The sequence below is a fragment of the Lynx canadensis genome, chromosome A1, assembly GCF_007474595.2.
Source record: "Lynx canadensis isolate LIC74 chromosome A1, mLynCan4.pri.v2, whole genome shotgun sequence".
In the NCBI taxonomy this organism is placed as follows: domain Eukaryota; kingdom Metazoa; phylum Chordata; class Mammalia; order Carnivora; family Felidae; genus Lynx; species Lynx canadensis.
In genome coordinates this window covers 214,737,674-214,763,142 of record NC_044303.2, presented here as the reverse complement: position 1 = coordinate 214,763,142, position 25,469 = coordinate 214,737,674, and the positions used below count along the sequence as shown (strand labels likewise).

Here is a 25,469-nt window from a genome sequence, read left to right as displayed (position 1 = left end):
CCCATATCCAGCGTATGTTTTTCTGTGTCTACACTGTGACTAAGTGCTGGCCGTGAGTCACAAACAAAAATGGGGATTAAATACCACTTCAGTTCATTATTGTAACGGACAATTCCTAATTCAACGGTTTATCTAGAAAAAAATGGACACATCGAGCTGCTAGTCACTTGACTGCAGAGGCCAAGCTTTTGTTCCTTCTTCTATTGTTTCCACACTCTTTAATCACCCTCTTTATAAATGCTAACTAGTTCCAAGAGGAGATGTTTACTGAGCAATAAACACTCCATTTGTTTTTGAGAACTGAATCAGCAAAGGCATTATGAAATCTAGACTAAGTATATCATTTATACAGCACATTTGGCCTGAGGAATTCAAAGCACTTTATAAAACATAACGGTCTCCCTGTAACAGTAATTCCTGTAAGGTGTCATTTACTTCATGGAAAACCATCTTGGGATGGGCCAAGTCCAAGGGTGACTACTACAGTGACAGTATGGACATTTTCTCACCTTTGCATTTCAGGCCTTAACCAGTGACAGGTAAAGTGAAGCTAGAAGGGGTGCTAGAGATCAGCTGAACCTTCCACCCAATTCAGGAATTCTATTCATTACATCTGTCTGGACACTTAGGGAGTAGGGAGGTCAGAGAGCTACTAGATCTGAGACTCACTGGACATAGGGATCCCAGGATAAGCATCTCTGGGATTTTACTTGAAATATTTAAGACAGCAAATCTACTCAGTAGAATTCACATATACTCAAGCATGTTTTACTGTCTTTAATGCGAGATACTTAGGTATAATTGATTGAAACTTTTTAACTACCACCACTTCTTTAAACACAGAGACATTAATAAATAGTCCATACCTGTTTCTACAAATCAAAAACAAAATAAAACAAGGCAGCTCATTTTTATTTTTGAGAGAACGTAAACAGCGGGAGGGACAGAGCGGGAGAGAGGGATAGAGGATCTGAAGCAGGCTCTGCGTGAACACCAGCGAGCCCAACGTGGGGGTTGAGCTCACGAACCAAACCATGAGATCATGACCTGAGCCAGTCAGACACTCAACCAACTTAGCCACCCAGGGCCCCATGGCAGCTTATTTTTCTATTAACAGTCTTCTCGCCCCTCTTTCCTAAAGGTCTTACTGATAATATATGGATTACTTGAATGCCACCTGAAGTTTAATCTTACAGAGACCCTTTCTGTGGTAACATTTCATTGCAATCTACACAAGTTAAATATAATCATACAACTGAGATTTATGTGGTTAAACAGTGACACTTCAAAAATTAAGGGTGGCATATTCACATGAGATGATGCCATCATAAGAGTTAATTATTTTATAGTTTTGATAGGCAGACATATTTTTATTTAAGTCTTCATGCCTTTTTGTAAATCTTAGCCGGTGTCAAATCAGGTTATATAAGATACTAACCTGCCGTTTAAACCTCTACTGATGGCTCTGACCATGACCCTTAACATCAAGTTTCCCTATTTCTAGGGAAATGTAAACAAGTAAATAACCTGAGAGGAAAGTATTATCACGAATGGCATTATTTCTTTAATACTTACTTACTGAGCTTCTGCTCTATGCAAGGCACTAGTTGCAAACAAAACAAAACAAAACACAAAACAAAACAAAAAACAAAACAAACCAACAAAGAAAAAGGGTATGACCACAGACCTTCAAAATGCTTACAGTAAAGAAAATAAGCCCATCACACAGAGTTCCAGGGCATTCCAGGGGGAGCTGTACAATGACTGCTGGCGTTTGGGGAAGGGAAAGGGTACACCAGATAGCACAGTAAAGTACCTCAGTCTTACTGGTGTGTAGGTAGCCACAGGGAAAAGAAAGGTGTACCTGGAACACTGGCCTGGGGCCAGATCACAGGTGCTGGGATTGCCAGGTGGGGAGGTTCAGACTTATCCAGTAGGTGATGAGATCTCATTAAAAGCTTTCAAGCAGGTTACAGCTAAAAACTAGAATTGAGATGGGCATCTGGGTGGCTCAGTCAGTTAAGTGTCCACCTCTTGATTTCAGCTCAGGTCATGATCTCATGACTCATGAGATCAAGACCCACATCGGGCTCTTGTGCTGACAGTGCAGAGCCTGCTTGGGATTCTCATTCTCATTCATTCTCTCTCTCTCTCTCTCTCTCTCTCTCTCTCTCTCTCTCTCTCTCTCTCTCCTTCCCCTTCTCTCTCTGCCCCTGCCCCTGCTTGTGTGCATGCTCACTCTCTCTCTTTCTCTCAAAATAAATAAACAGACATAAAAAAATACTAGAAGTGAGGCTCCAGAAATAGCCAGGGGACTGAATGCAGAGGCAGTATGAGGGCAGAGGTGGCAGAATGTGGTCACTAACTGCAGTGCAGGATAGACAGGGGTGGGAGGAGTGGTTTCCAGGAGGATCAGGAGAAGGATTCGATCAAGAGCCCCTCCTCTCACCCTTCTCTTCTGCCTGTCCTGCTCCTCCACATTCCTATTTCCATTAGTACCTCACTCCTTCTCTTTTTCCTTTCTCAAGTTTGAGGTTCTGAGCAAGCTTGTTTGGGAGGAGATACAACCACTGACACTTGCAATTTGATAGTTTTTTTTTTTAATTAATTTATTTGTTTTGAAAGAGAGAGAGAGAAAATGAGTAGGGAAGGAGCAGAGAGAGGGAGAGAGATCCCAAGCAGGCTCTGCACTGACAGCCTAACACAGGGCTCGAACCCACAAACTGTGAGATCATGACCTGAGCTGAAACCAAGAGTCAGATACTTAACTGACTGAAGCACCCAGGTGCCCCGACAGGGTTTACTTTAAAGATACACAAACACTTCCAAGGAGCAGGGACAACTGCATCCCGTTTTAAAATAGCAAACTAAGAAATAAAAGGAGAGGGCAAATCATTTCAAGTGAACTCAATTATTCAAGTGCATAATATAAAACTGACCTATAATCCCTAAACAACCACCAGAGCTATCCTCAGCCCCACAGCAGACTATGTATATTTTGTTTTGACCTTGAGTGAAGCACTTAGCAGAGTATCTTTTACATTAAGTTATTTATGTTCATAGCACTCTTACCCCACCTAAGGTAGTCACACCTTCTGGTGAGTGGGGGCTTTGTCTCACTTGCCTTTAAATCCTCCAAAATACCTACAAATTACCTCAAACTCAAAAGGTACTAGATAAACGTCTGTTGGATTAAACATGTATGAAGAGCCATGCACAGCGGAGACCGCTGGACAACCACAGTCCAGCCGTAGCAGACGCTGCCACCAAAGAAGCGAGGAGGCTCTTACTGAACAGAAACCTGGGGTCAACCCCACATCAGCAATAAGCAATAATCAGGAGGCTCTCGACACAAGCAGCAAAGGACACATCATATCTGTTTATTCTCTATCATTTTCAACATGGTTGAGTTCAAAATGAACACGGTTTCTCAGATATCATTCCTTCTGCCACGGAAAGAAAGCCCTGTTCTTTGTGACGGAAAAAAAGAAAACAAATCGTGAGGTCTGAACAACACTATCAGAGACAATTTACGTACCAACAACTATGGTTAGGGTAGATGAGACAAAGATAATTTAAGCTCATGCTTTCATCAGTGTAAAGTACATGTGTAGGGCATGTGTAGCCTTGCCTTTTTCAAAGGGGCTGCAGGGAACTCAGGGTTCCACTTATTAAAACACAGAACTGGTCATCTGGAGACTCTACAATATAGCAGGGTAAAAGGAAACCATGGCCACACTGTCCCTGAGGGTGTGATTAAGGGCTCTTTTAATTAGACAGCTCTTTTCTGATCTTAGGCTCTCACAGAATACCATAGTAAGGCGTATGATCATCTTCAAACGAAAATTTTAAAGTTTCATCCTGCCTTTCTTTTCACCTCTTGATTGAAGAGGAAGATAGTATGGTCTATGATAATTTCAAAAGAGAGCAACTCAAGGCAAGCCAATTTAAAAAGAAAAGTGACAGATGAAGAAAGAGGTAGAAAAGGAAGTTATGCTAGCTATGGCTGGCCATGCTCTTGGCTGTGGAAGCCAGTTATGAGCTGCAGCAACAGTCAACCCTGTCACTTCTATCCCGGCTCTACCCACCTTTAATCCATTTAAGTCTGGATCCAAGAGGGATAAGCCTGGCTATTTAACTTCTCAACTGTCCATTTTAAAAAGAAATCTGCCCTCTAGCAATCTCTATTGGCTTTCAGAGTATAACCCACTGTGTTTTACACACAAAGATAAGCTTCCTGAGGGCAACATCAGAGACTCTTCAGCCATTAGGCAATTGCCTCCATTAGTTTTCCAGGGCTGTTAATGAGTTTAGACCCAGTCCACTTCCTTTCCAGATTCTTCAGGGGCTTAAGGCCACACAAAATTAAGAATGTTAATATATGAGAGTATCTCTTAAAATCAAGAAAGACAATAATGAGAATTAACATATAAAAATTTCCAATCCATTATATAAGGCCAGTATTATCCTAATAATAAAACCAAACAAAATATCACAGAAAAGGAAAACTACAGACCAATAACTCTTATGACTATAGACATAAAAATCCCCAGCAATACTAGTAGACTAAATTTGTAGCATATAAAAAGGATTATACATCATAATCAAGTGAGATATATCCCAGGAAAGCAAGGTTGGTTCAGCATCAATGAACACAATATACCACATGAATAGAATGAAAAAAAAAAAAAAGATCATCTCAATAGCAAAAAAATAAATGAATAAAAAACAAAAAGAACATTTGACAAAATTCTACATACTTTCATAATAAAAACATTCAGCAAACTAGGAACAGAAAGAAATTTCCTCAGCCTGATTAAAAGACATCTACAGGGGCGCCTGGGTGGCTCAGTCAGTTGAGCATCCGACTCTGGCTCAGGTCATGATCTCACAGCTCATGAGCTCAAGCCCTGCGTCAGGCTCTGTGCTGACAGCTTGGAGCCTGGAGCCTGCTTCCGATTCTGTGTCTCCCTCTCTCTCTGCCCCTCCCCCACTCATGCTCTGTCTCTCTCTCTCTCTCTCAAAAATAAATAGACATTAAAAAAAAAAAAAAGACATCTGCGAAAAACCCACAGCTAACATCAGACTCAACAGTAAAAAAATGCTTTCACCTAAAGATTTTAGGAAGAAGACAAGGACCCACTCTTACCACTTCTATTCAGCATTATACTGGAAGCTCTAGCCAGGGCAACTATGTTTAAAGAATGAAATAAAAGCATCCAAAGTGGAACGGAAAAACTAAAACCATCTCTATTTGTAGGTGATATGATCATATACACAAAAAAATACTACACAATCCACTAAAAAACTATTATAGCTAACAAAGGAGCTCATCAAGGTTGCAAGATACAACATCAATATACAAAAACTGATTCTATTTGTCTACAATGGCAATGAACAATCCAAAAATGAAATTAAGAAAACAATTCCATATATAATAGCATCAAAAAGAATAAAATGCTTAGGAATAAATTTAGCAAAAGACAAAATGTACTCTTAAAACTATAAGATAAAGTAAATTAAATTAATTAAAGATGACTTAATTAGGGGCACCTGGGTGGCTTGTCGGTTAAACGTCCAACTCTTGATCTCAGTTCAGGTAGTACTCTCATGGTTCGTTGAGATCAAGCCCCTTGTCAGGCTCCGCGCTCGCTGATAGCGTGGAGCCTGTCTGGGATTCTCTCTCTTCTCTCTCTCTGTCCCTCCCCCCGCTCACTGTGTCGCTCAAAATAAATAAACAAATATTATAAAAATAAATAAATAAAAACACAATAATATTAGTGTTTAAAAAAAAAAAAAACATGACTTGGGGTGCTTGGGTGGCTCAATCAGTTAAGCATTCAACTCTTGATTTTGGCTCTGGTCATGATCTCACAGTTGGTGAGTTCAATCCCCACATCGGACTCTGCACTGCACGGGATTCTCTTTCTCTGCCCCTCCCCCATTCATTCTCTCTCTCTCTCTCTCTCTCTCTCTCTCTCTCAAAATAAATAAACTTTACAAAATAAAAAAAAATTTTGTTAAATGACTTAAATAAATGTAAAGATATATAATGTTTAGGGATCAGAACTTAATATTAAGATGGTAATCATTCACAAATTGATCTACAGATTCAATACAATCCCTACCAAAATCCTAGCTGGCTTCTTTGCAAAAATTGATAAGCTAATCCAAAATTTCATGTGGAAATGTAATGGGTCTGGGATAGCCAAAACAAACTTGAAAGAAGAAGAAGAGGAAAAAAAAGTTGGAGATCTTGCATTTCTTATTTTCAAAACTTACTATAAAGTTAGTTATCAAGACAGTGTGGTACCAGCATAAGGACAGACATAAAGATCAACAGAATAGAACTGAGAGTCCAAAAAGAATCCTCACATATACCATCAATTATCAACAAGGGTGTCAAGACAATTTAGTGGAGAAAGATTAGCATTTTCAACAAATGATGCTGGCACAACTGGATATCCACATCAAAAGACTGCAGCTGGACCCCTACACCACGCCACACACAAAAATTAACTCTAAAATAGATCAAAGATCTAAATGTAAGAGAAAAAAACTATACAACTCTTAAAAGAAAAAAGATGTAAATCTCTGTGACTCCATATTAGGCAGTCGCTTCTTAGACATGACACCAAAGTAACAACACAAGAAGTAACAGAAAAATTGGACTTCATCAAAACTTTTCTTTGAAGGACATCTTCAAAAGAATGAAGAAACAATCCTTAGAATGAGAAAAAATTTTTGCAAATTTGCATCTGATGAGACTTATATCTGGAATATATAAAAAATGATTCTAAATCAATTAAGTTAAAATAACCCAATTAAACACAGGAAAAGATTCCCCACAGATAGTTCTCTTAGGTAAGATATACAAATGGCCAATTAAGCACATGAAAAGATACACAACATCATTAGCCATCAGGGAAATACAAACAAAACCACAAATGAGGTAATACTTCCTACCTACTAAGATGGCTAGATTCACAAATGTTGGGAAAGATGTGAAGAAATCAGAACCTATTACATACTGCTTCTGAGAATATAAAATAATGTAGCCACTTTGGAAAACAGTCTGGCAGTTACTTAAAAGGTTAAACAAAGTTACCATATGACCCAGAAATTTCACTCCTAGGTATATACCCAAGAAAATCAAAATATATATCCACACAAAAACCTGTACACAAATATTCACAGCAATATCACTCATAATTGCCAAAAAGTGGAAACAACCCAAACACCCATCAACGATAAATAAAACATGACATACCCACACCATGGAGTATCACTTGACAATAAAATGAAACAAAGCACTAACACATACTATAACATGGATAAATCTTGAAAACATTGTGCTAAGTAAAAGAGGCCAGTCACAAAGGACCACACTGTATGATACCATTTACATGAAATGTTCAGAATAGGCAAATCCATAGAGATTGGAAGCAAACTGAAAGCAAAATATGGTTGCCTAGGGATGGGCAGGCTGAGGGGAAACAGGAAGTAAGGGGTTTCTTTTCGGGGTGCTGAAAACATTCTAAAATTAAGTAGTGTTGCACCATTGTGTAAACATTCTAAAAACCACTGAATTGTGTACTTTAAATGGGTGAATTATATGGTATGTGAATTATATCTCAATAAGGCTGTTACTAAGAAAAGTTACTTTACCTTGAGGGAGTTGGATCATCTTGTCCAAGACGTGACATAATATTTATTAAGGTGTTAATTCCTATTAAAAAAATACACAAATAAATACTGTTAGAAGCATTCTAGGATCATGATATGACAGATAGATAATTATCTATTTTACCCCAATTTGATTTCAAAAGGTTTAATATCTGCATGTCTACAAGTGTGATCAACTAAAGCACTTGAAAGGGAGCAACAAATTTTTCTAAAAATTTTATCCATCCTTATAATAATGCTCAAAGTGAATGCTGTTATATATGGGTCATAAAGCAGTAAGGAATGAGAGTATAAAACAGTCATATCATGAGGATTTAGTTTACAATAGAGAACACAGGCCAAAATACAATGGTAGAATCCAAACATACCTTTTTTCCGCATGTGCATGTGATGAACTTTTCTATCTCCATACTTGGGCTGCCGAATTCCACAGTTAGATAAAGAATTCCTGGCATGATCAGGATTCATTCCAAAATTTAAGTGATGACTTGGATGAGTCATGGCCAGCTAAAATTTCAATGAAATAAATTTAGTTTAACTCAGTGCCATCTTTATACCATTTCAAATGAAACAGGAAAGAGATCTACGTATCCAGTCAAATTTTAAGCCCTCATCTTTCCATCTTCTCTCTTCCAGTGTCAGAGCTTGTAACAGAGCTCTATTACAAGTCCTCTTCTGAAAAGAAACCTAAAAATCCACATCTTTCAAAGGAGAACTAGGATAGTCATCACCTGAAAAGAAGAGCCATAGAGAAGGGAAGGCTGAAAGAAGGGACTCAGGTTTGACAGGCAAATTTTAGCCTGTTTCTTTAAAGACAGTGTCAAAAAAAAAAAAAAAAAAAGGTGAGAAAAAGTGTTTAAAAGTGGCAACCAGAGACCAGAGTAATGGAGAGCTATGTTTCTAAACGTCCTCATTATCTCCCAGAACAGAGAATCTCAATGTTCCATTTGTAACCTGCAAGATGAACTACCCCTATTTTGTCATTATGAGTGTACAGGAGAGTAATTCTTACCTGTAACAGACAACGATCTTGGAAAGTATATCCTATTAATTTGTCCAGATGCATTAGGCATTGGTGGTAGCGGATATGATGGGTCAAAACAGGCAACATCATTGCATGCTAGGAAAGAAAATTTCAATATGTTTAACTCTATAAAAACTTCTAAAAATGCTTCATCTAACTTACAACAAACAAGAACCATTTTCCATCCCAGATTGCATCTTTGCGAATCCCATATGAGAGGTGGTAGACTATAGTTACGAAGGGTGTAGTCTCAGGAATCACAGTGCCCCGGTCTGATTCCTGCTGTCACTCATTAATTGTGGGACTTGACAGGGGAGTTATTTAACCTCCCTCTCTCAGTTTTCTCACCTACCGAATGGGAATAATCAGTATAGCTACTTTTTTTTTTGCAGGGGGGGTGGTGTGGTTAAAAGGATGAAATGAGCAAATACAAAAAAATGCTCAACACAAGGCCTCTCAGCCTCACTCAGGTAGGAGTAGCCCGGCTTGAACAGGATACAGCAGGGTAATCTCAGCAAGTCATTAGAATTTCTGGGCCTCCTGCCTTTAATTCCAAGAGAATGGATTAGGACTTACAAATTCTGAAACTTTGTCAAGGTCAAGACCTTTTTGAGAATCTAAGGAAAATGACTGTTTCCCCAGAAAAATGCCTATGTGCATAAACACGTAAAAAAAAGGTATGCAATTTTAATGGGTTCACAGACCCCTAAAAGCCTATCACTATCCTCCAGGTAAGAACTTCTCAGCCAGATGATCTCAAAGGGCCATTCCAGGTTTAATACTTAATGATCTTATAATCTGAGGATGACTTTTATAAAACCACCAATACAGGTAAGTCACCTGAGGACATGGAACTTTTACTTTGGTTTCAATCACTTCTCATTTGGCTAAAGATGCCTTATTGGAAATAATTTCATAAAAGGCATAGCCTTCTCTTTTTCTTAATAATATTTCCCTAGAACTTGAGAGAAAGGAGTCATTCTTATTCATCTTATTCATCAGAACCTAGAGGATGGGCACAGCCCACAGAATGACTGACATACGCTTTATATCATTTTACTCTTTGAAGCAGTTTCAGATGGCATTGTTTAAAAATACATGAAAATGGATTTGCTTGAAAATGCAGAAATCAGTCTCCTGTATTATTAACTTATAAGTAAAGATCAATGCTCCCAATTAGGAACTCCAATCAACAGGAAGCCCTTTTTTCCATTTCAATTCAATAAATACATATTGAGCACCTCCATGTGCAAGGCTTACTAGGGTTGTGGAAGAGAAAAAAGATAGACACTCTCTGCCCTCAAGGGCTTCCCAGAGATATGCCATCATGATCAGAAGTATTGGCATTTCCTCCATGTTGTTCTGATAAGTGCTGCATTAAAGAACATTGTTAATAGGGAAACAAAATTGTGACCAATGTCTGGTATCACTTTCCAGGCATTTAAATTGCAGAAAGCTCAAGGGAGCTGATGCTAAAAACTCAAGGTAGAAGGGTCATGAAGACTACACAGTGCAACTATCTTCTTTAAGTATGAACTCAAACTGATGAATTATTTTTTTAATACCTCCAGTAAGAGATCATCCCCTGTCAAGAAAATAACACCCTCTTCAGGGTATCATGCTAACTGAAATAAATCACTCAGAGAAAGACAAATACCATATGATCTCACTTCTATATGGAATCTAAAAAAACCAAACCAAAACAAACAAACAAAAAAAACCAAAACGAACAAATGAAATTAGTACAGAGAACACCCTGGTGGTTGCCAGAGGGAAAGGGGGTGGAGGATGGGTGAAAGATTAAAAGGTATAAACTTTCAGTTATAAATACATAAGTCACAGAGATGAAAAGTACAGTATTGGGAATACAGTCAATAATGTTGTAATAACATATGATGACAGATCATGACTACATTTATCACAGTGAGCACTATGTAATATATAGAACTGTTCAATCACCATGTTGTGCAGCTAAAACTAACATAACATTATATGTCAACTATACTTAATAAAGAAAATGCTGGGTCGGGCTGGACTTGGGTGGCTCAGTCAGATGAGCATTCGACTCTCCACCTTGGCTCAGGTCATGATCTCACGGTTCATGAATTCAAGTCCCGCATTGGGCTCTGTGCTGATGGCACAGAGCCTGCTTGGATTTCTCTTTCTCTCTCTCTCTCTCTCTCTCCCTCTCCCTCTCTCTCCCTCCCTCCCTCTCTCTATGCCCCTCCCCTGCTTGTGCTCTCTCTCTCTCTCTCAAAATAAACAAATAAACTTAAAAAAATTAAAAACAATAAAAAATAATTTTTTAAATACTTACTTATTTTGAGAGAGAGAGAGATAGAGAGAGAGAGCAATGGAAGAGCAGGGGAGGGGTAGAGAGAGAGGGAGAGAATCCGAAGCAGGTTCCAAGCTGTTGGCACAGAGCCCAAAGCGGGGCTTGGTCTCACGACCATGAGATCATGACCAGAGCCAATATCAAGAGTCAGTCGCTCAACCGACTGAGCCACCAAGGCACTCTAATAAAAAATTCTTTAAAAAGGAAAGAACACCCTCTTTAGAGTACTCTGGTGATTAGAAAGTTATTATCAACATTTAATCTAAATCTATCTCTTGGAGGTTTGTCCCTTGAAACCTAGTTATACCCCTGGGGACAAAAAAAAAAACAAAAAAAAAACATTTAATGGTAATGTCTCCACATCTTTTCTTCACTAACCTAAGTCTTATTTCCTTTAACCTTTACTCATGTCAAACAGCTCTGATTCCTTTCACTACTTCCTCTAAACTTGCTCCAAATAATACTAGTTTATCTTTACAGATATGAGTGTTTCTTGTGAGTATCACTAAAAGCTATATATGACCCATGCCCATCTTGTAACCTAGACAACAAAGTCTCAACATTATGTATAAGACTGTTAAAATCTCTAGCTTTGTTTTTTTTTTTTTTTTTTTTTCATTTTATTTATTTTAGAGGGAGTGAGCAAGCATGAGCAGGGGAAAGGGGCAGAGGGAGAAAGAGAAAGAATCTTAAGCAGGCTCCACACTCAGCACAGAGCCTGATGTGGGGCTCAATCTCACAACCCTGGGATCATGACCCAGGGCAAAAGCAAGAGTTGGATATTCAACCGACTGACCCACCTAGGTGCCCTTTTTTATATTATCAATCTTTGTGGGGCACCTGGGGGGCTCAGTTGGTTAAGCATTCATGACTTCAGCTCAGGTCATGATCTCATGGTCTGTGGGTTCAAGCCCCACATCAGGCTCTGTGCTGACAGCTCACAGCCCAGAGTCTGCTTGGGATTCTGTGTCTTCCTCGCTCTCTGCTCCTCCCCTGCTTACACTCTGTCTCCATCTCTCTCAAAAATAAACATTTTTTAAAAATAAAAAAAATAAAACTGTGACCAAAACTGGAGAGGGCTCTGCAGATTCCAATCTACCGCGTGAGTACAAGAGGACAGTGTAATGCTGCCAGAGAAGCTAAGGCCCTATAAATACTCAAAATTAAAAACTGAAGTTCCCTTCGAGGATAAAGTCCCATGGTGAAGCAAGTACGGAGAGTAAAAGCCACATTTAAGCAAGAGAGGAAGAATAAAGGGCAAAAGAAAGTCCAGATAAAAGTAGGGGAGGAAAGCAGAGAGGGCAGGTCTCAGATATTATGAAGCCATGTCTTTTATCACTTTGCACAAGCAGCAGGAGGGGCTCTTTAACCGTGAAAAGTTAATCTGACTTCTACCTCCCTCCTAAAAGTACGAGAAAATATTTCACTTACTTATCTAACATTATTTAACTTGAAGAGCAATACAAAATCATGATCATACCCCATCCAAGGATTTTATCAGAAAATGGAAAGAACAGAATAAGATTCCTCAGATAATTAAAAAATAAAGCCAGAAAAACATGCCAACAAAACAGATGAAAGCTGTAACCTAACATTTCAAAATAAGATAAACAAAATTAAGAAAACAAAGGAAGCAATTAAAAAAAAAACCCTACAAATAAGTATTACATTTACATTAATTCAGAAATGAAATGACTGGAGGAAAGGAAGATTTGAAAAAAAGTGACAAACCTCAGAGAAAAGACACAAAAGGAAAAAATCATTTTAAGAATACAGACTAAAGAGAATGAACAGCAAATTAACCAATGGATAGTGCCTTTGAGAAATACAAGATGGAAAAAGGCAAAATTTTAGAGAAATAAAAAAATCAAAAAGAAATGAAGGATTCAAAAGAAAATGATAGATACAGAAGATAAACAAAGAAGGTACAAAGTGCATATAACATGAATCCTTAAAGAAAATCAATACAACAGGACAGAATAATGAAATGTGTAATTCAAGAAAACATTTGAGATAAAAGACAACTTGAAAGTATATACTGAAAGGTACACAGCATATCTGAAAAAATTAACCAAAAAAGCTGAGACATATTCTAGTATGGCTATTATTAGTTTTTAAAGGAAAAAAATCCTTTAGGCACTGAGATAAAAGGGCCAAATCACTTATAAAATTCATATTATCACTTTTGACAACAGAGCTTTACGCCAGATAACAAAGAGAACATATTTAAGATGTTAAAAAAAGAAAACATAACTCACAAATTTTAAATCCAGTTTAAGTGGCCTTTATATTTAAAGACAAAGGGTTAGGAACATGCAGGACCTTAAGGACAATTGTTTCAATAAGCCCTTCTTAAGGAATCTGCCAGAAAGGAGCTCAGACAATCAAAACAAGGGGGATAGACACTGCCATATAAACTAGCAATTACCTTCAAATATATTTTTAACTACAGATAATCAATAAGTGAGTCAACATTATAGAAAATGCCTAATACTCTAACAGATTACTACAACTATCAGAAAATGAGGGGAGAACGTGAAGTCCATGAAGAGTAGGGATGAGGCTGCTGTGTGTCTCATAAATAGTAACTTGCAGCAAAAGGATAATCACTTGAGGGGCACCAGAGTGGCTCAATTGGGCATTTGACTTCAGCTCAGGTCATGTTCTCAGTTTATGAGTTCAAGCCCCATGTTGGGCTCTGGGCTGACAGCTCAGAGCCTAGAGACTGCTTTGGATTCTGTCTCCCTCTCTCTCTACCCCTCCCCTGCTCGTGCTCACTCTCTCTCTCTCTCTCTCTCTCTCTGAAAAATAAATAAACATTTTTAAAAAAAGGATAATCACTTCAAATTAGGTGCTGGATGAGAGAGAGAAGCACAAAAAATAATAATCATTTATTTTCCATAATGCGCAATGGGACACACATAGGAGGGGAGGGAGAAGTTTCATTAGACTACAAAAGTGTTAATAAAAAGATAACCATTCATACAGAATTATGAACCTTCCCGAATACAAAGAGATGTAAAAAGAAAAAAAGAAAAAAAAGAAAAAACAAACAAACAACGAAAATGGAGCTCACAGGGACCACATAACAAAAAACAGTTTGACAGCGGGGAGGCCAAACATACAAAGAATGTATGCGTGCATGTGCGCGCGCATGTGTCTGTGTTTTCTTATATTAAAGGAAAAAATTAAACCATTTCTAAAAGATGGCTACCCTTAGGGGTGCAGAGTGGCAAGAAAGGAGTAGAGGAAAGAGATACAAATTAGATTTTTTTTTAAAACAGACTTGGCTTTATAAACCTGAGTTTGGAAACATGGAAAATATTTTACAGATTTACAAAACAATACTTTCTAAAAGAAACACTTTAAATCCAAAGTCAAATGAAATAAATGAATCTGTGTACCCAGTTTGTGATATAAGCACAAGTGACCAAACCACAGTAATGTGTGTGCATGCCTTGTGTCACATCTGTAGAAAATCACAGATAAAAAGGAATACCCCCAAACAATTGCTTCCCATAATCGGTGCCATTAATATTGTTATCCTGGGACTATTATTAGTGTATTAAAGAAAAATGAGTACTTTTTTTGGTATGAATATCAAATAGTTGATGAGGGAAAGATTCTTTTTTAAAGTATTCTAACTAATAAATGCAGAAAGACAGAATTAAAATATCACTTTGGAAGCTCTTAGTGAATTACTGGGTCTAGGTCATAATTCATTAGTGACTAAAAATGCTACACACAAAAGAGAGACCATGGATGGACCCAGAAGGTATTATGCTAAGTGAAATAAGCCAGACAGAGAAAGGCAAAAAACCTTATGACTTACTTACATGTAGAATCTAAAAAACAAAACAAATGAACAAACAATAACAAAAGAGAGAAAGACTCATAAATATAGAAAACAAACTGGAGATTGCCAACAGGAGGGGATTGGGAAAATGGACAAAATAGGTAAAGGGGATTAAGAGTTACAAACTTCCAGTTATAAAATAAATAAGTCACAGAGGTAAAAAGCATACCATAGGGAATATTGTCAATAATACTGTAATACACTTATTGTGGTATTTCATCATGTATACAGTTGCTGAATCACTATGTTGTATACGTGAAACTAATTTAATTTTATGTCAACTATACTTCAATTTTTAAAATAAGGTATACGACTGGGGAGAAATATATTCCAATTCAAAGACTTATTTCTTCAATTGCAAAATGGTCTGATTAAGTCAGATTTCTATGAACAGAATTTACTCTCTAAAAGAACTATTAAATGTTTGGATAATCCACTTACAATTTTTTTTTAATGTTTATTTATTTGTGAGAGAGAAAGAGACAGAGTGTGAGAGGGGGAGGGGCAGAGAGAGAGGGAGACACAGAATCCAGAGCAGGCTCCAGGCTCCAGGTGTCAGCTGTCAGCACAGAGCTCAACGCAGGGCTCGAACTCAAGAATCATGAGATCATGACCTGAGTCGAAGTCAGATGGATGCTTAACTGACTGAGCCACCCAGGCACCCTTAAATAATCCACTTACAATAAAAAGAGACAGGGAGAGAGACACCACACTATCACTTAAGAGTAGGTTGCGCAAAAAAATACACTTATAAGTGATCAGTGCCATTCAACAGAACATCCTATGATGATGAAAATATTCTGCATCTCTGCTGTTATAACAGGCAATAGCAAGATGTGTCTAATAAGGGCTGGAACTGTGGCTAGGACAACTAAGAACTGAATTTTTAATTTCATTTAATTCTAAAAAAAATATTTTCACATTTATTTATTTTTGAGAGACAGAGCACAAGTGGGGGAGGGGCACAAAGAGAGGGAGACACAGAATCCAAAGCAGCCTCCTGGCTCTGAGCTGTCAGCACAGAGCCCAACATGGGGCTCGAATTCACAAACCGTGAGATCATGACCTGAGTCTAAGCCAGACCCTTAACAGATATCCAGGCACCCCTAATTTCATTTAATTCTAATTAATTTAAGTTTATAAACCCATGTGTAGCCAGTAGTATTGTATTAGACAGCAGTTTATAACAATGTATAGGATATACAAGGGAGAGAAGCACATGTTAAAGGATACCATAAAGTTACAATCAGCAAAATTCAGATCAGATCAGACCGCAGGAACACTTCCATTACTGAACACGAGCTTTGAGTTTCTTCAACAACAAAAATTTGCAAGGAAAACAAAGGGAAAATGGAATGAGAACTTAGGGTAAAGAGACTTAAAATACATCAACTCATCACAATGTATGAGTCTTGTTTGAATCCCAATTCAAGCAGACTGACACAGATCTAACAGACAGGAAAACATGAACACTGGCTGGTATTTGATATTACAGAAATGCTGCTAACCACTGAGGCCGTGTGAGGACTACATAGAGTTTACTACACTTTTCTCCCTGGCCTTTTATGTGTCTGACATTTGTATAATAAAAATGTAATTTTAACAGTTCTCTATCAGGCCAGTCAGCCATCAAAGCAAAATCTCCTTCTCTTCCATTACAAGAAGCACGACATCTCCAGTTCAAAAAAATAAAATAAAAAAATAAGTACCTCTCATTGTCCAAAAATTTGTTATCAGTAACTGTGAAGCCATATGTCTCTCAGAGGTATAAATCTCCATTTTCTCTCCCAAGTTCAAACTTAGAAAATGATTCCTTCAATGTGTTGTCCAAAACTCTTAATCCCTAGAGATATTTCTTTACACTGTTCAGTCCCCTTGATAAATCATGAAGCGAGAGTATCAGTTATTGTGATCCAGCAAGGCAGCCCTCCATTCCATTCCAGAGTTACTATGGGAAGACAGCACAGCTATTAATGCATCCAAATATAGCCCTGGATCTACCCAGTACAAAGACCAACCACCACAACTCAGCTTGTCTCCCTAGCACCAACAGCAATTCTCCATGCACCTGTGCCTCCTTAGTTTTCTCAATGAGTTCATCTCCCCAGTTTGGGATAAGCCTTATATGGGCTATATAACCATAATGGTGGCAGATTCCTTGCTTCTTTTTTGATGTCTCTGTTTGTCACATTTATCCATTCTCCATTCTTATGGTTCAGTTTATTGATTCCCATGGACCATCTACCTCCTTACCATAGCAGAGGGTACAGGCACCTACTTCTATAAGATACCAATTCAACCTCAGTGGGCAGAACCCCACTCTTAAAATACAGATCCTGTAGCAACATGCTGCCTTTCTTCCTTTTCTGAGTCCTACTGTTGAATTTTTCAGCTTTGGTTTCAGGTTTTAATTCTTGCTTTTTTTCCTCCCATGTTACCTAGAATTCACTCTAATAAACAGCAACACAGAATAAATCTTTCAATAGTTTGTCTCTAAACACAGTCTCAAGTCTGCATTTAGTTCACATGTAATTATACGTTACAGGCCCACACCTAGCTTCCCATTCCTCCTCACATTGGTTGGAGCATCAGATAGAATTTTCTAACCTCATAACAACCCTGTAACTTCTCTGGTGGGAGGTTATACATCTAGAATAAAGGGCTGGTACTTAAGTTTCTCCACCTCAGATGTGTGACAACAGTTTCATCTCAGAGGCAGCAAGATAACATCAAAAGGCTTTTGCCAGCAACCTAGTAGCAATTATTACTTATGAACAGTGGGTTCTACATCAGTGTGTTACCAAATAGAGAATCCTTCCCCTGCCCAACCCCTGAGAATTTTAGAGAAGTGGTTTTTTTTTCCCTTAAAATTAAGTGTGAGGGGCGCCTGGCTGGCTCAGTTAAGCATCTGACTTGGGTTTCGGCTCAGGTCATGATCTTGTGGTTTGTGGGTCCAAGCCCTGCATCAGGCTCTGCACTGTCAGGGCGGGGCCTGCTGGGGATTCTCTTTCTCTCCCACTCTCTCTGCCCCTCTTCTGCTTGTGTGCTCTCTGTCTCAAAATAAATAAATAACTTAAAAAAAAATTAGGTATGAGTCTACCTATTCACAGGCTTCAGGATTACTCAAAGTATTCAGTGTATAATTTCATTTAACTGCTCTTTCTCAGATTCTTATTCTTCATTACCAAACATACCAAACGCCTTTAGTTTGAATGTTTTAAACTGCATTATTACATGCCACCTGCCATCTGATTTCAGGAACACACACAAAAAGAAACATTTATTCTAGGATAAGAAATTAAATAAAGCCAACATTACTTGTAAAAAATAGGATTGGAGACTGGAAGCATGGCTTCTAAACAGATGGCAGTTGTCTTTGGGAGAGTGGGAGTCCTTCAGAGCAAAGGACTATTATTAGATCAAGGAGTACTCACCTTGGCAGGAGTTTTAATCAGGGTCCAATTTCTCTGACCAGTTAGTAAAAGGAATTAACTGAGTGCTTTTGCCTGCCAATCTCCAGACAGAAGGTTAAATATAATACATAAAGAGATGATAACCTAGTCCTCCAGCTACTTCTAATCTAGCTGACAAGCCAGAATAAGAAATCTGTGACACAGCTGAAGAACACAGAACTGCAGTGGAAAAGATTATTCAGCACCCATATGCACACATTTCACCGAAAGAAAGGGGGGAAAAGGGCTCTTTGTTTTATTTTATCTTAATTCAATTTAATTTAATTTTGTATGTATTTATTTATTTATACACTTATGTATGTATGTATGTATGTATGTATGTATGTATGTATTTATTTATTTATTTATTTATTTTGAGGATGGGGAGAGAGGCAGAAGGAGATGGAGAGAATCTTAAGCAGGCTCCAAGCCCAGCATGGAGCCAACTGCCCAGCATGGAGCCAACTGCCCAGCACAGAGCCGAGGTGGGGCTCAATCTCACAACGAGTGAGATCATGACCCAAGCCAATCAAGATCAGATCAAGAATGGATGCTTAACTGACTTAGTCACCCAGGTGCCCCAAGGGCTCAATACTTTAAACAAAATTGTGTCCAGTGGAACAAAACTGCCTTAGGGCCTGCTACAAGGGTGGAAATCAATACAACAGGATACTCCCTCCACTCCCACCACCCCTTAGTTATTTTCTATCTTTTTACAAATTAGGGCTCCATAGGGTTTTGTCAAAAAAAAAACAAACAAAAAACCACACACACACACAAGTTTAAAACCCACTGAACTGAAAGATCTCTAAGGTTCCTTCCAGTTTATAATGTTCCACAATTTTATGATGTCTCTATCAATTCTGACTTATCACTGAAAGCACCAGATTTTGAACAGATTGTTGAACATTCCGCATATTGTTCTTATAATGTCTACCTTAGGATGACGTTATGTTGGTTTGGGAGAAACTGAAAACCTGGGTATCATGGCTTCAAGTGGCTTTAAGAAAGAATCAACAAAGATACTCACTCCTGAAAGTACTTATGGTAAAAAAAAAAAAAAAAAAAATTGGTCAGTTAACAAAGTAACTGAAGACTTGGTAGATATAGGTGGTTGCCACTGTTGGTAACTATTCAAACTATTTAGTAACACTGCATCAATAGCAATTAATCTTAACACAAAAATATGTAGCTCCAGACATCACAACATAAATGAATTACACAGCAATACATTTAATGATAAGATTAAATCCCACTGTTCAATATAATAATTAAATGCCAACACCGACTTAAGGAAAAAATAAACCTCATTATGATGAAATAAATTCCTAAGACTGCTTGAACTGATTACAATATATACTACCATCAAAACAGAATTAAGTGGAAGCCTGTAAGTATTCTTCCAAAAGCCTGAACACAGCGAACTACATTACTTGATCCCTGCCTGTGTACTCATTTCTGCTACTGTAATTCCCACGGAGCATAACCAGTACCAATCATAACAAAAGAATCAAGTGAAGAGCCCAGGAATATGCTCAGTTTTAGGAATCTCTAATCTGGTATAAATTCCACTCATAGGGAAAACAAAAATAGTTACTAGTGAGACAGTCATATATAGCTGACTTGTTCTTCTATTAGTTCACCCATCAAAAACTATTATCATTTGGCTCAAATATGAAATTTACACTGATTCTGTTCATTAATGCCTTCAATTCTCTAAAGTATAAGTTTGCGTCATCCGTCTGGAAAGTTTGTACACACCACCTTCAGGAGTCTGCCTGTAGAGCTGCTGGAGCTCTTTTCAGAAGCACCCACATAGGTGCTGCGAATAGGCGGGGGCATTTCAAGAACAGACTTGCCTTCACTCAACATGCAGAGACAGAATTTAGTACTACCAAGTAACTGCCCACCACTGCGCACATGCACACGTGTACACACACAGTGGCACACACATACACGTGCACACACACACACACACAAAACTGAACAAGACAACATGAAAATGGGCACAAAAACAAAACCCAAACAATAGAAAACAATTTATGGTTGGTGTTCCATTTAGCTATAAGACAGTATGTTCTACGGAAATTCATGGAAATTAGGAAAACTTCAGTGGCAGATGCCTTTTAAAAAAAGAGATATATAGGTATAATTGTGTTCTCAGAGGCGTCATCACCTGACAGACATCAGAACGGATGCCAGTTTTCCAAAATCCTTGACTACTCAGCTCCACTGTTACTTCTCGCCTCATTGTATTCTTCTGTCGTATTTTTTGGAGCGCTTCCTAGAAAAGAACTCATTACGATAAGTAACCTGACAGTTGTAAGGTAATATTAAGCCAAACATCAAGCATTAGACTATAAGCTGGATTCATTGAATATCACCCTTATATTCAGGTATTCAAACCTCTTTATGCCAAATTACAATATTTTATTTGAAATGAAGGCCAGGATCCTCAAAGCCTTGGGTGTAAGTCGGTCTTTCCTGGTAACTACATAAGAAAAAAAATCTAAACCAAATCGACTATTCTGGTGAGTTCAAGTAAAAAATGACCTTGTACTGATAAACAAAATGTGATGTTTGGGACTTAAAATCATCATGTAAAAATTATATTTATATCAAGCCTTATGTTAAGCATTTATATCTAAGAAAGACAATCAGTAAATTAACCTGCAACCCACCTAATTCTAAAAGTTGCTTCTAATTTGCAAAACCCTTACAAAAACTCTTGCAGGGGTACATTTTATTTTAAAAAGACAATGATTCAAAACTTTTGCAAGACATAATCAAGACTTTGCAAGACTCTTCCCTTTTACCTCCCTTCAAAAAACTAACTATAAAAAATAATTTTATATTTGTATGCTTACTCAATAAGAATCTCACAGGAACTCATCTCACAGGAACTCATAACAACAACTACTGCACCACTCCCACCATTAAGTGCCTACCACAGACCAAATACCATTGGGGGGAAAGTTCAATGGAGTATTTCAGAAGTCCACACAAGCACCTATTTCCCTGGGTCCACCAACAGAGAGAAATTTGAGTCAGCCTCTCTTAGCCTTGTTTCCCTCCTTTTTAATGAAGATGTCTGGCTCAAATCACAGGAAGTGGACAAGACCAGAATTCAAACGCTTTTCCCATCTTCAAAGTCTGGTTCTCTTATACTACCAAAGCAGAATAAAACTTCAATGAGATAAAATCTATGTTGACATTGAATCCACTTATTCTTAAACTTATGAATTAAGAATTAAAACATAAATAATCCTGGAATACAGGGATAATATTACCCATTAGTAAAAAATATGGAATTTGGGATATAAAACCTTAGAAGTTCACCCTACTAAACTAACAGACATATGGAAGATAATCTTTTACAACCTTAAGATGAAGAAACTTGAGTAAGACCCACGTTGTACTATATGCAGTCTAATTAATGATAAAAAACCGACCTAGCAAGTTTTAAAATTTGGAAAATTTCTAAAAGATACATTTATTCCCAATCGTAGGAACCCATGAAGAAACTGGCCTTTTTAGGGGGAAAACGCTTAGATACTGAAAGATGGAAAAGAAAATCAATCTATATACCAATGTGAGGAAAAAGTATGATATTTTTTAAAAAAATTTTTTTTTCAACGTTTATTTATTTTTGGGACAGAGAGAGACAGAGCATGAACGGGGGAGGGGCAGAGAGAGAGGGAGACACAGAATCGGAAACAGGCTCCAGGCTCTGAGCCATCAGCCCAGAGCCTGACGCGGGGCTGGAACTCCTGGACCGCGAGATCGTGACCTGGCTGAAGTCGGACGCTTAACCGACTGCGCCACCCAGGCGCCCCAAAAGTATGATATTTTTAAGTGTTTTTCCACCTTATTCTAGAAGAATGGTGTAATGCAATAATCTTGAAATAAATCTGAAGCACATCATCATTTATCACAGAACAGGATTTGATACCAACCTCCCTTTGTGCCAGCTTCTGTTTGTCAGTTTGTTTAACTTTGGGACTATTTGCTAGGAGGTGGCGAAGTTTCACATAACTCTTCCACAGTTTCTGGTACCTAAGGAAAAGGACAGACAGACATCTCAGACAAGGAGAACGAGAATCTGAAGTGCAATAAAACCAGTTGTTTTAATAGGCCTGCTGAATCATAAATTACATTCTTTTGGAGATCCTTAATGGTAACAAACCTTCATTCTAAGGAAGGATATGATTTGGGGGCAGTGGGGCAGGATGACCAAGAGTCATCTGGAACCTAGTAATTAAGTTCATTATTATAAGTCTGTGTTGAAAATGAGGTGTCACTATATGCCTGAATCTCTCTGGAAAGAATTCCAAAGAAACATAAAAACCAACAGAAATATGTATCATTTCTCATCATTACCTATTTTATTTAAATATGTACTTCCTGAGGTTGTTGAAAGAAAGATCCCTTACTTAACAAGGATACTGTCGGTCTCTGAACTGCCTACATTGAAAATAAAAGCTGGAGAATATTAGAAAAGAGAACCCCATCCATGCCAATACCCAAGCTACACAGCTGTCTCCATTTCTCCACTGGAGAAGGAAAAAGACGAATGGTGTGCACCAATTTGTATTTACCATGACAAAAATAAGCTTATTTGTTGCAGCCAAATATGGGATAAGCTGGCTCAGTGTAAAGGATCCTGTTAAAGCGTCCTGGGAATGAAGAGAAATGCGGTCCTTTAGCAGCACACAGTCCTGCCATCGGAGAGTCCACGACAGCCTATCACATTCTACTAACATTTTTGACAAGAAGGGACTTTCAAAGAATTTTGTCATATTCAAACTGCTCCTTTCTTGGCCTTAGCTGGGTCTCTCCTTTTTGGTAACAATTTTTTAGAGAATGGAGGAAAGAAAGAAGTACTTACACAGTGCCTGGTTCACTGCTTCATACTTTTATCCAAAGGGGGGAAAAAAAGAACAAAACCCTTTAGCCTCTTCTAATGTATCAGCCAGAATTGTATTTATGAATTGAAAATCTCCCATGCCCTTTTCTCCCATTATGAATCCTTAAAAAAAAAAATTAAGTCAGGAAACCATTTTTTCGTTTGTTTAACGAGGTAGGAAATCCAAACACTTCTGAAGAATATAATGGTACTATTTCTATTCCCACACATCCTCAGCTTCTCCCAGAAAAACACTAACAAGCGAGTTGGAAAAACTCAAACGTGGAAAGTAACATCAATTCTAAGAGTCAGAAGTCATGCCTTCTCCTTAGAACACAACCTTTGACTTTGCATAGGATCCTGAGCTTATTAAGATGCCTCCCAAAATAGAACTCTGCATAAATCCGGCAGTGCTAGGAACCAACATGGTGTTACTTTCCTCTAGAGTACACTGGAAAAGTAAATAATAATAATAACAATAAATATTATAATGATGAATAAAGGAAAAGTTCCTTAAAGGTTAAAAACATACAGGACTCATGTTGACCAAAACTGCCAAGGATAATCCTATTGAATAATAATTACCTACAGTCAAATCAATAGAGAAAATAATTCTTCAGGAGCTACCAAAACGTGTTTCATTTGGTAACCTAAATTTGGAAACATGGCTCATTTCAGGTCTTAATTTTTTACAAAGAAAGCATCCACTAAAGGGTATTCCTCTGCTAATTCAGTTGTTAGTAGAAGGTGAAATTGGCTATGACAAACACTGAGAAATATCTTACTGTGGATCTCCTGCATAACTCAACTGTGCAGGGCGTATCCCAAAGTGGACGATAATCGGAAAAGTAATCACATCAGGGTTGAACTGTTCACGATCCAGTTGATCAATGCGGACAGAGCTAGGTTTCTAGAGAGAAAAATCAAAGCCGTTTATTCCCATAAGAAGACTTTCAGTATTGACTTTAACCTAAGTAAGGAAGAAATTAATCGGGTTTTTTTCTGGGAAAGCCTCATCCCCCAAGGGAAAATGTCATTTAAAATACTTTAATCATAGCAGCTATTCTGTATAAAAACTATAATGTCATCCCTGTAAATGAGTCTATGCCATTTGGCATAATGAACAATGAGTCTGTCCTTTTTTGCAGTCCACATAGAAACCTTTAAAAATTAAACTTTTAAAAGGACACCTAGTCAGATATAACTTTTCCTTAACCTCTCTAAAGACACAGGGGAAATATTCCACATTACAGGGAAGAAATGTGCTGGCTTATTCTGTTTCATTTCACATATCAAATGAATGGCTTACTTCTATTCAGGGTACACAGATGCCTCTCTCCATATTTTTTTCCATTAGTTCTCTATGTACCTTGTTTTTTCCTTTCTTTTGTTTAAATTGCAGCATAATTCATATATATCATTATATTGGTTTCAGGTATAGGACACAGTAATTCAATATCTGTATATACCATGAAATGATCACCACAAGTCTAGTTAGCAACTATCACCATACAAAGCTACAAAATTTTTTCTTATGATAAGAACCTTCAAGATCTTTTCTTGGCAACTTTCAAATATGCAACACAGTATTACTGACTTATAGTCACTATGCTTTACATTACATCGCCATGACTTACATATTTTATAATTGAAAGTGTATACCTCTTGATCCCCTTCACTCATTTTGCCCACTCCCCTTCCTCTCTGGCAACCACCAATCTGTTCTCTGTATCTAAGTTTGGCTTTGCTTTGTCCATTCATTTTGTTTTTTGATTTCACATGTAAGGGAAATCATACAGTGTTTGTCTTTTTCTAGGACTTATTTCACTTAGGGTAATACCATCAAGGTCCATCCATGTTGTTGCAAATGGTAAGATTTTATTCTTTTTTATGGCTGAGCACTATTCCATTGTGTGTGTGTATTCATCTACTGATGAACACTTCGATTTTTTCCATATCTTGACTACTGTAAATAACACTGCTAGAACATAAACGTTCATATCTTTTTGAATTCGTGTTTCTGTTTCCTTCAAATAAATACCCAGAAGTGGAACTCATGGGTCATGTGGTATATTTTCAATTTTTTGAGGAACCTCCATACTGTTCTCCACAGTGACTGCACCAATGTACACTCCCGATAGTATACAAGGGTTACTTTTTCTCCACACCCTCACCAACACTTGTTATTTCTTGTCATTTTGGTAATAGCC

At 37.7% G+C, this 25,469-nt stretch overlaps 1 protein-coding gene across 7 annotated transcripts in view; it reads right to left on the bottom strand.

Annotated features, from left to right (window-relative positions):
• DROSHA (drosha ribonuclease III) overlaps positions 1 to 25,469 on the bottom strand; it is a 127,384-nt gene that overhangs the window by 42,482 nt on the left and 59,433 nt on the right. For 6 of the 7 annotated variants that reach the window (XM_030331958.2, XM_030331948.1, XM_030331999.1 and 3 more), the window contains 6 exons: positions 24,045 to 24,169; positions 22,310 to 22,409; positions 20,530 to 20,637; positions 8,699 to 8,806; positions 8,055 to 8,193; positions 7,669 to 7,729 (listed from right to left, as the gene is read on the bottom strand). In XM_030331958.2, the coding sequence (XP_030187818.1) occupies positions 7,669 to 7,729; positions 8,055 to 8,193; positions 8,699 to 8,806; positions 20,530 to 20,637; positions 22,310 to 22,409; positions 24,045 to 24,169 (641 nt within the window). The remainder of the gene's footprint in view (positions 1 to 7,668; positions 7,730 to 8,054; positions 8,194 to 8,698; positions 8,807 to 20,529; positions 20,638 to 22,309; positions 22,410 to 24,044; positions 24,170 to 25,469) is intronic. The other variant, XM_030331983.1, reaches the window with a different exon arrangement.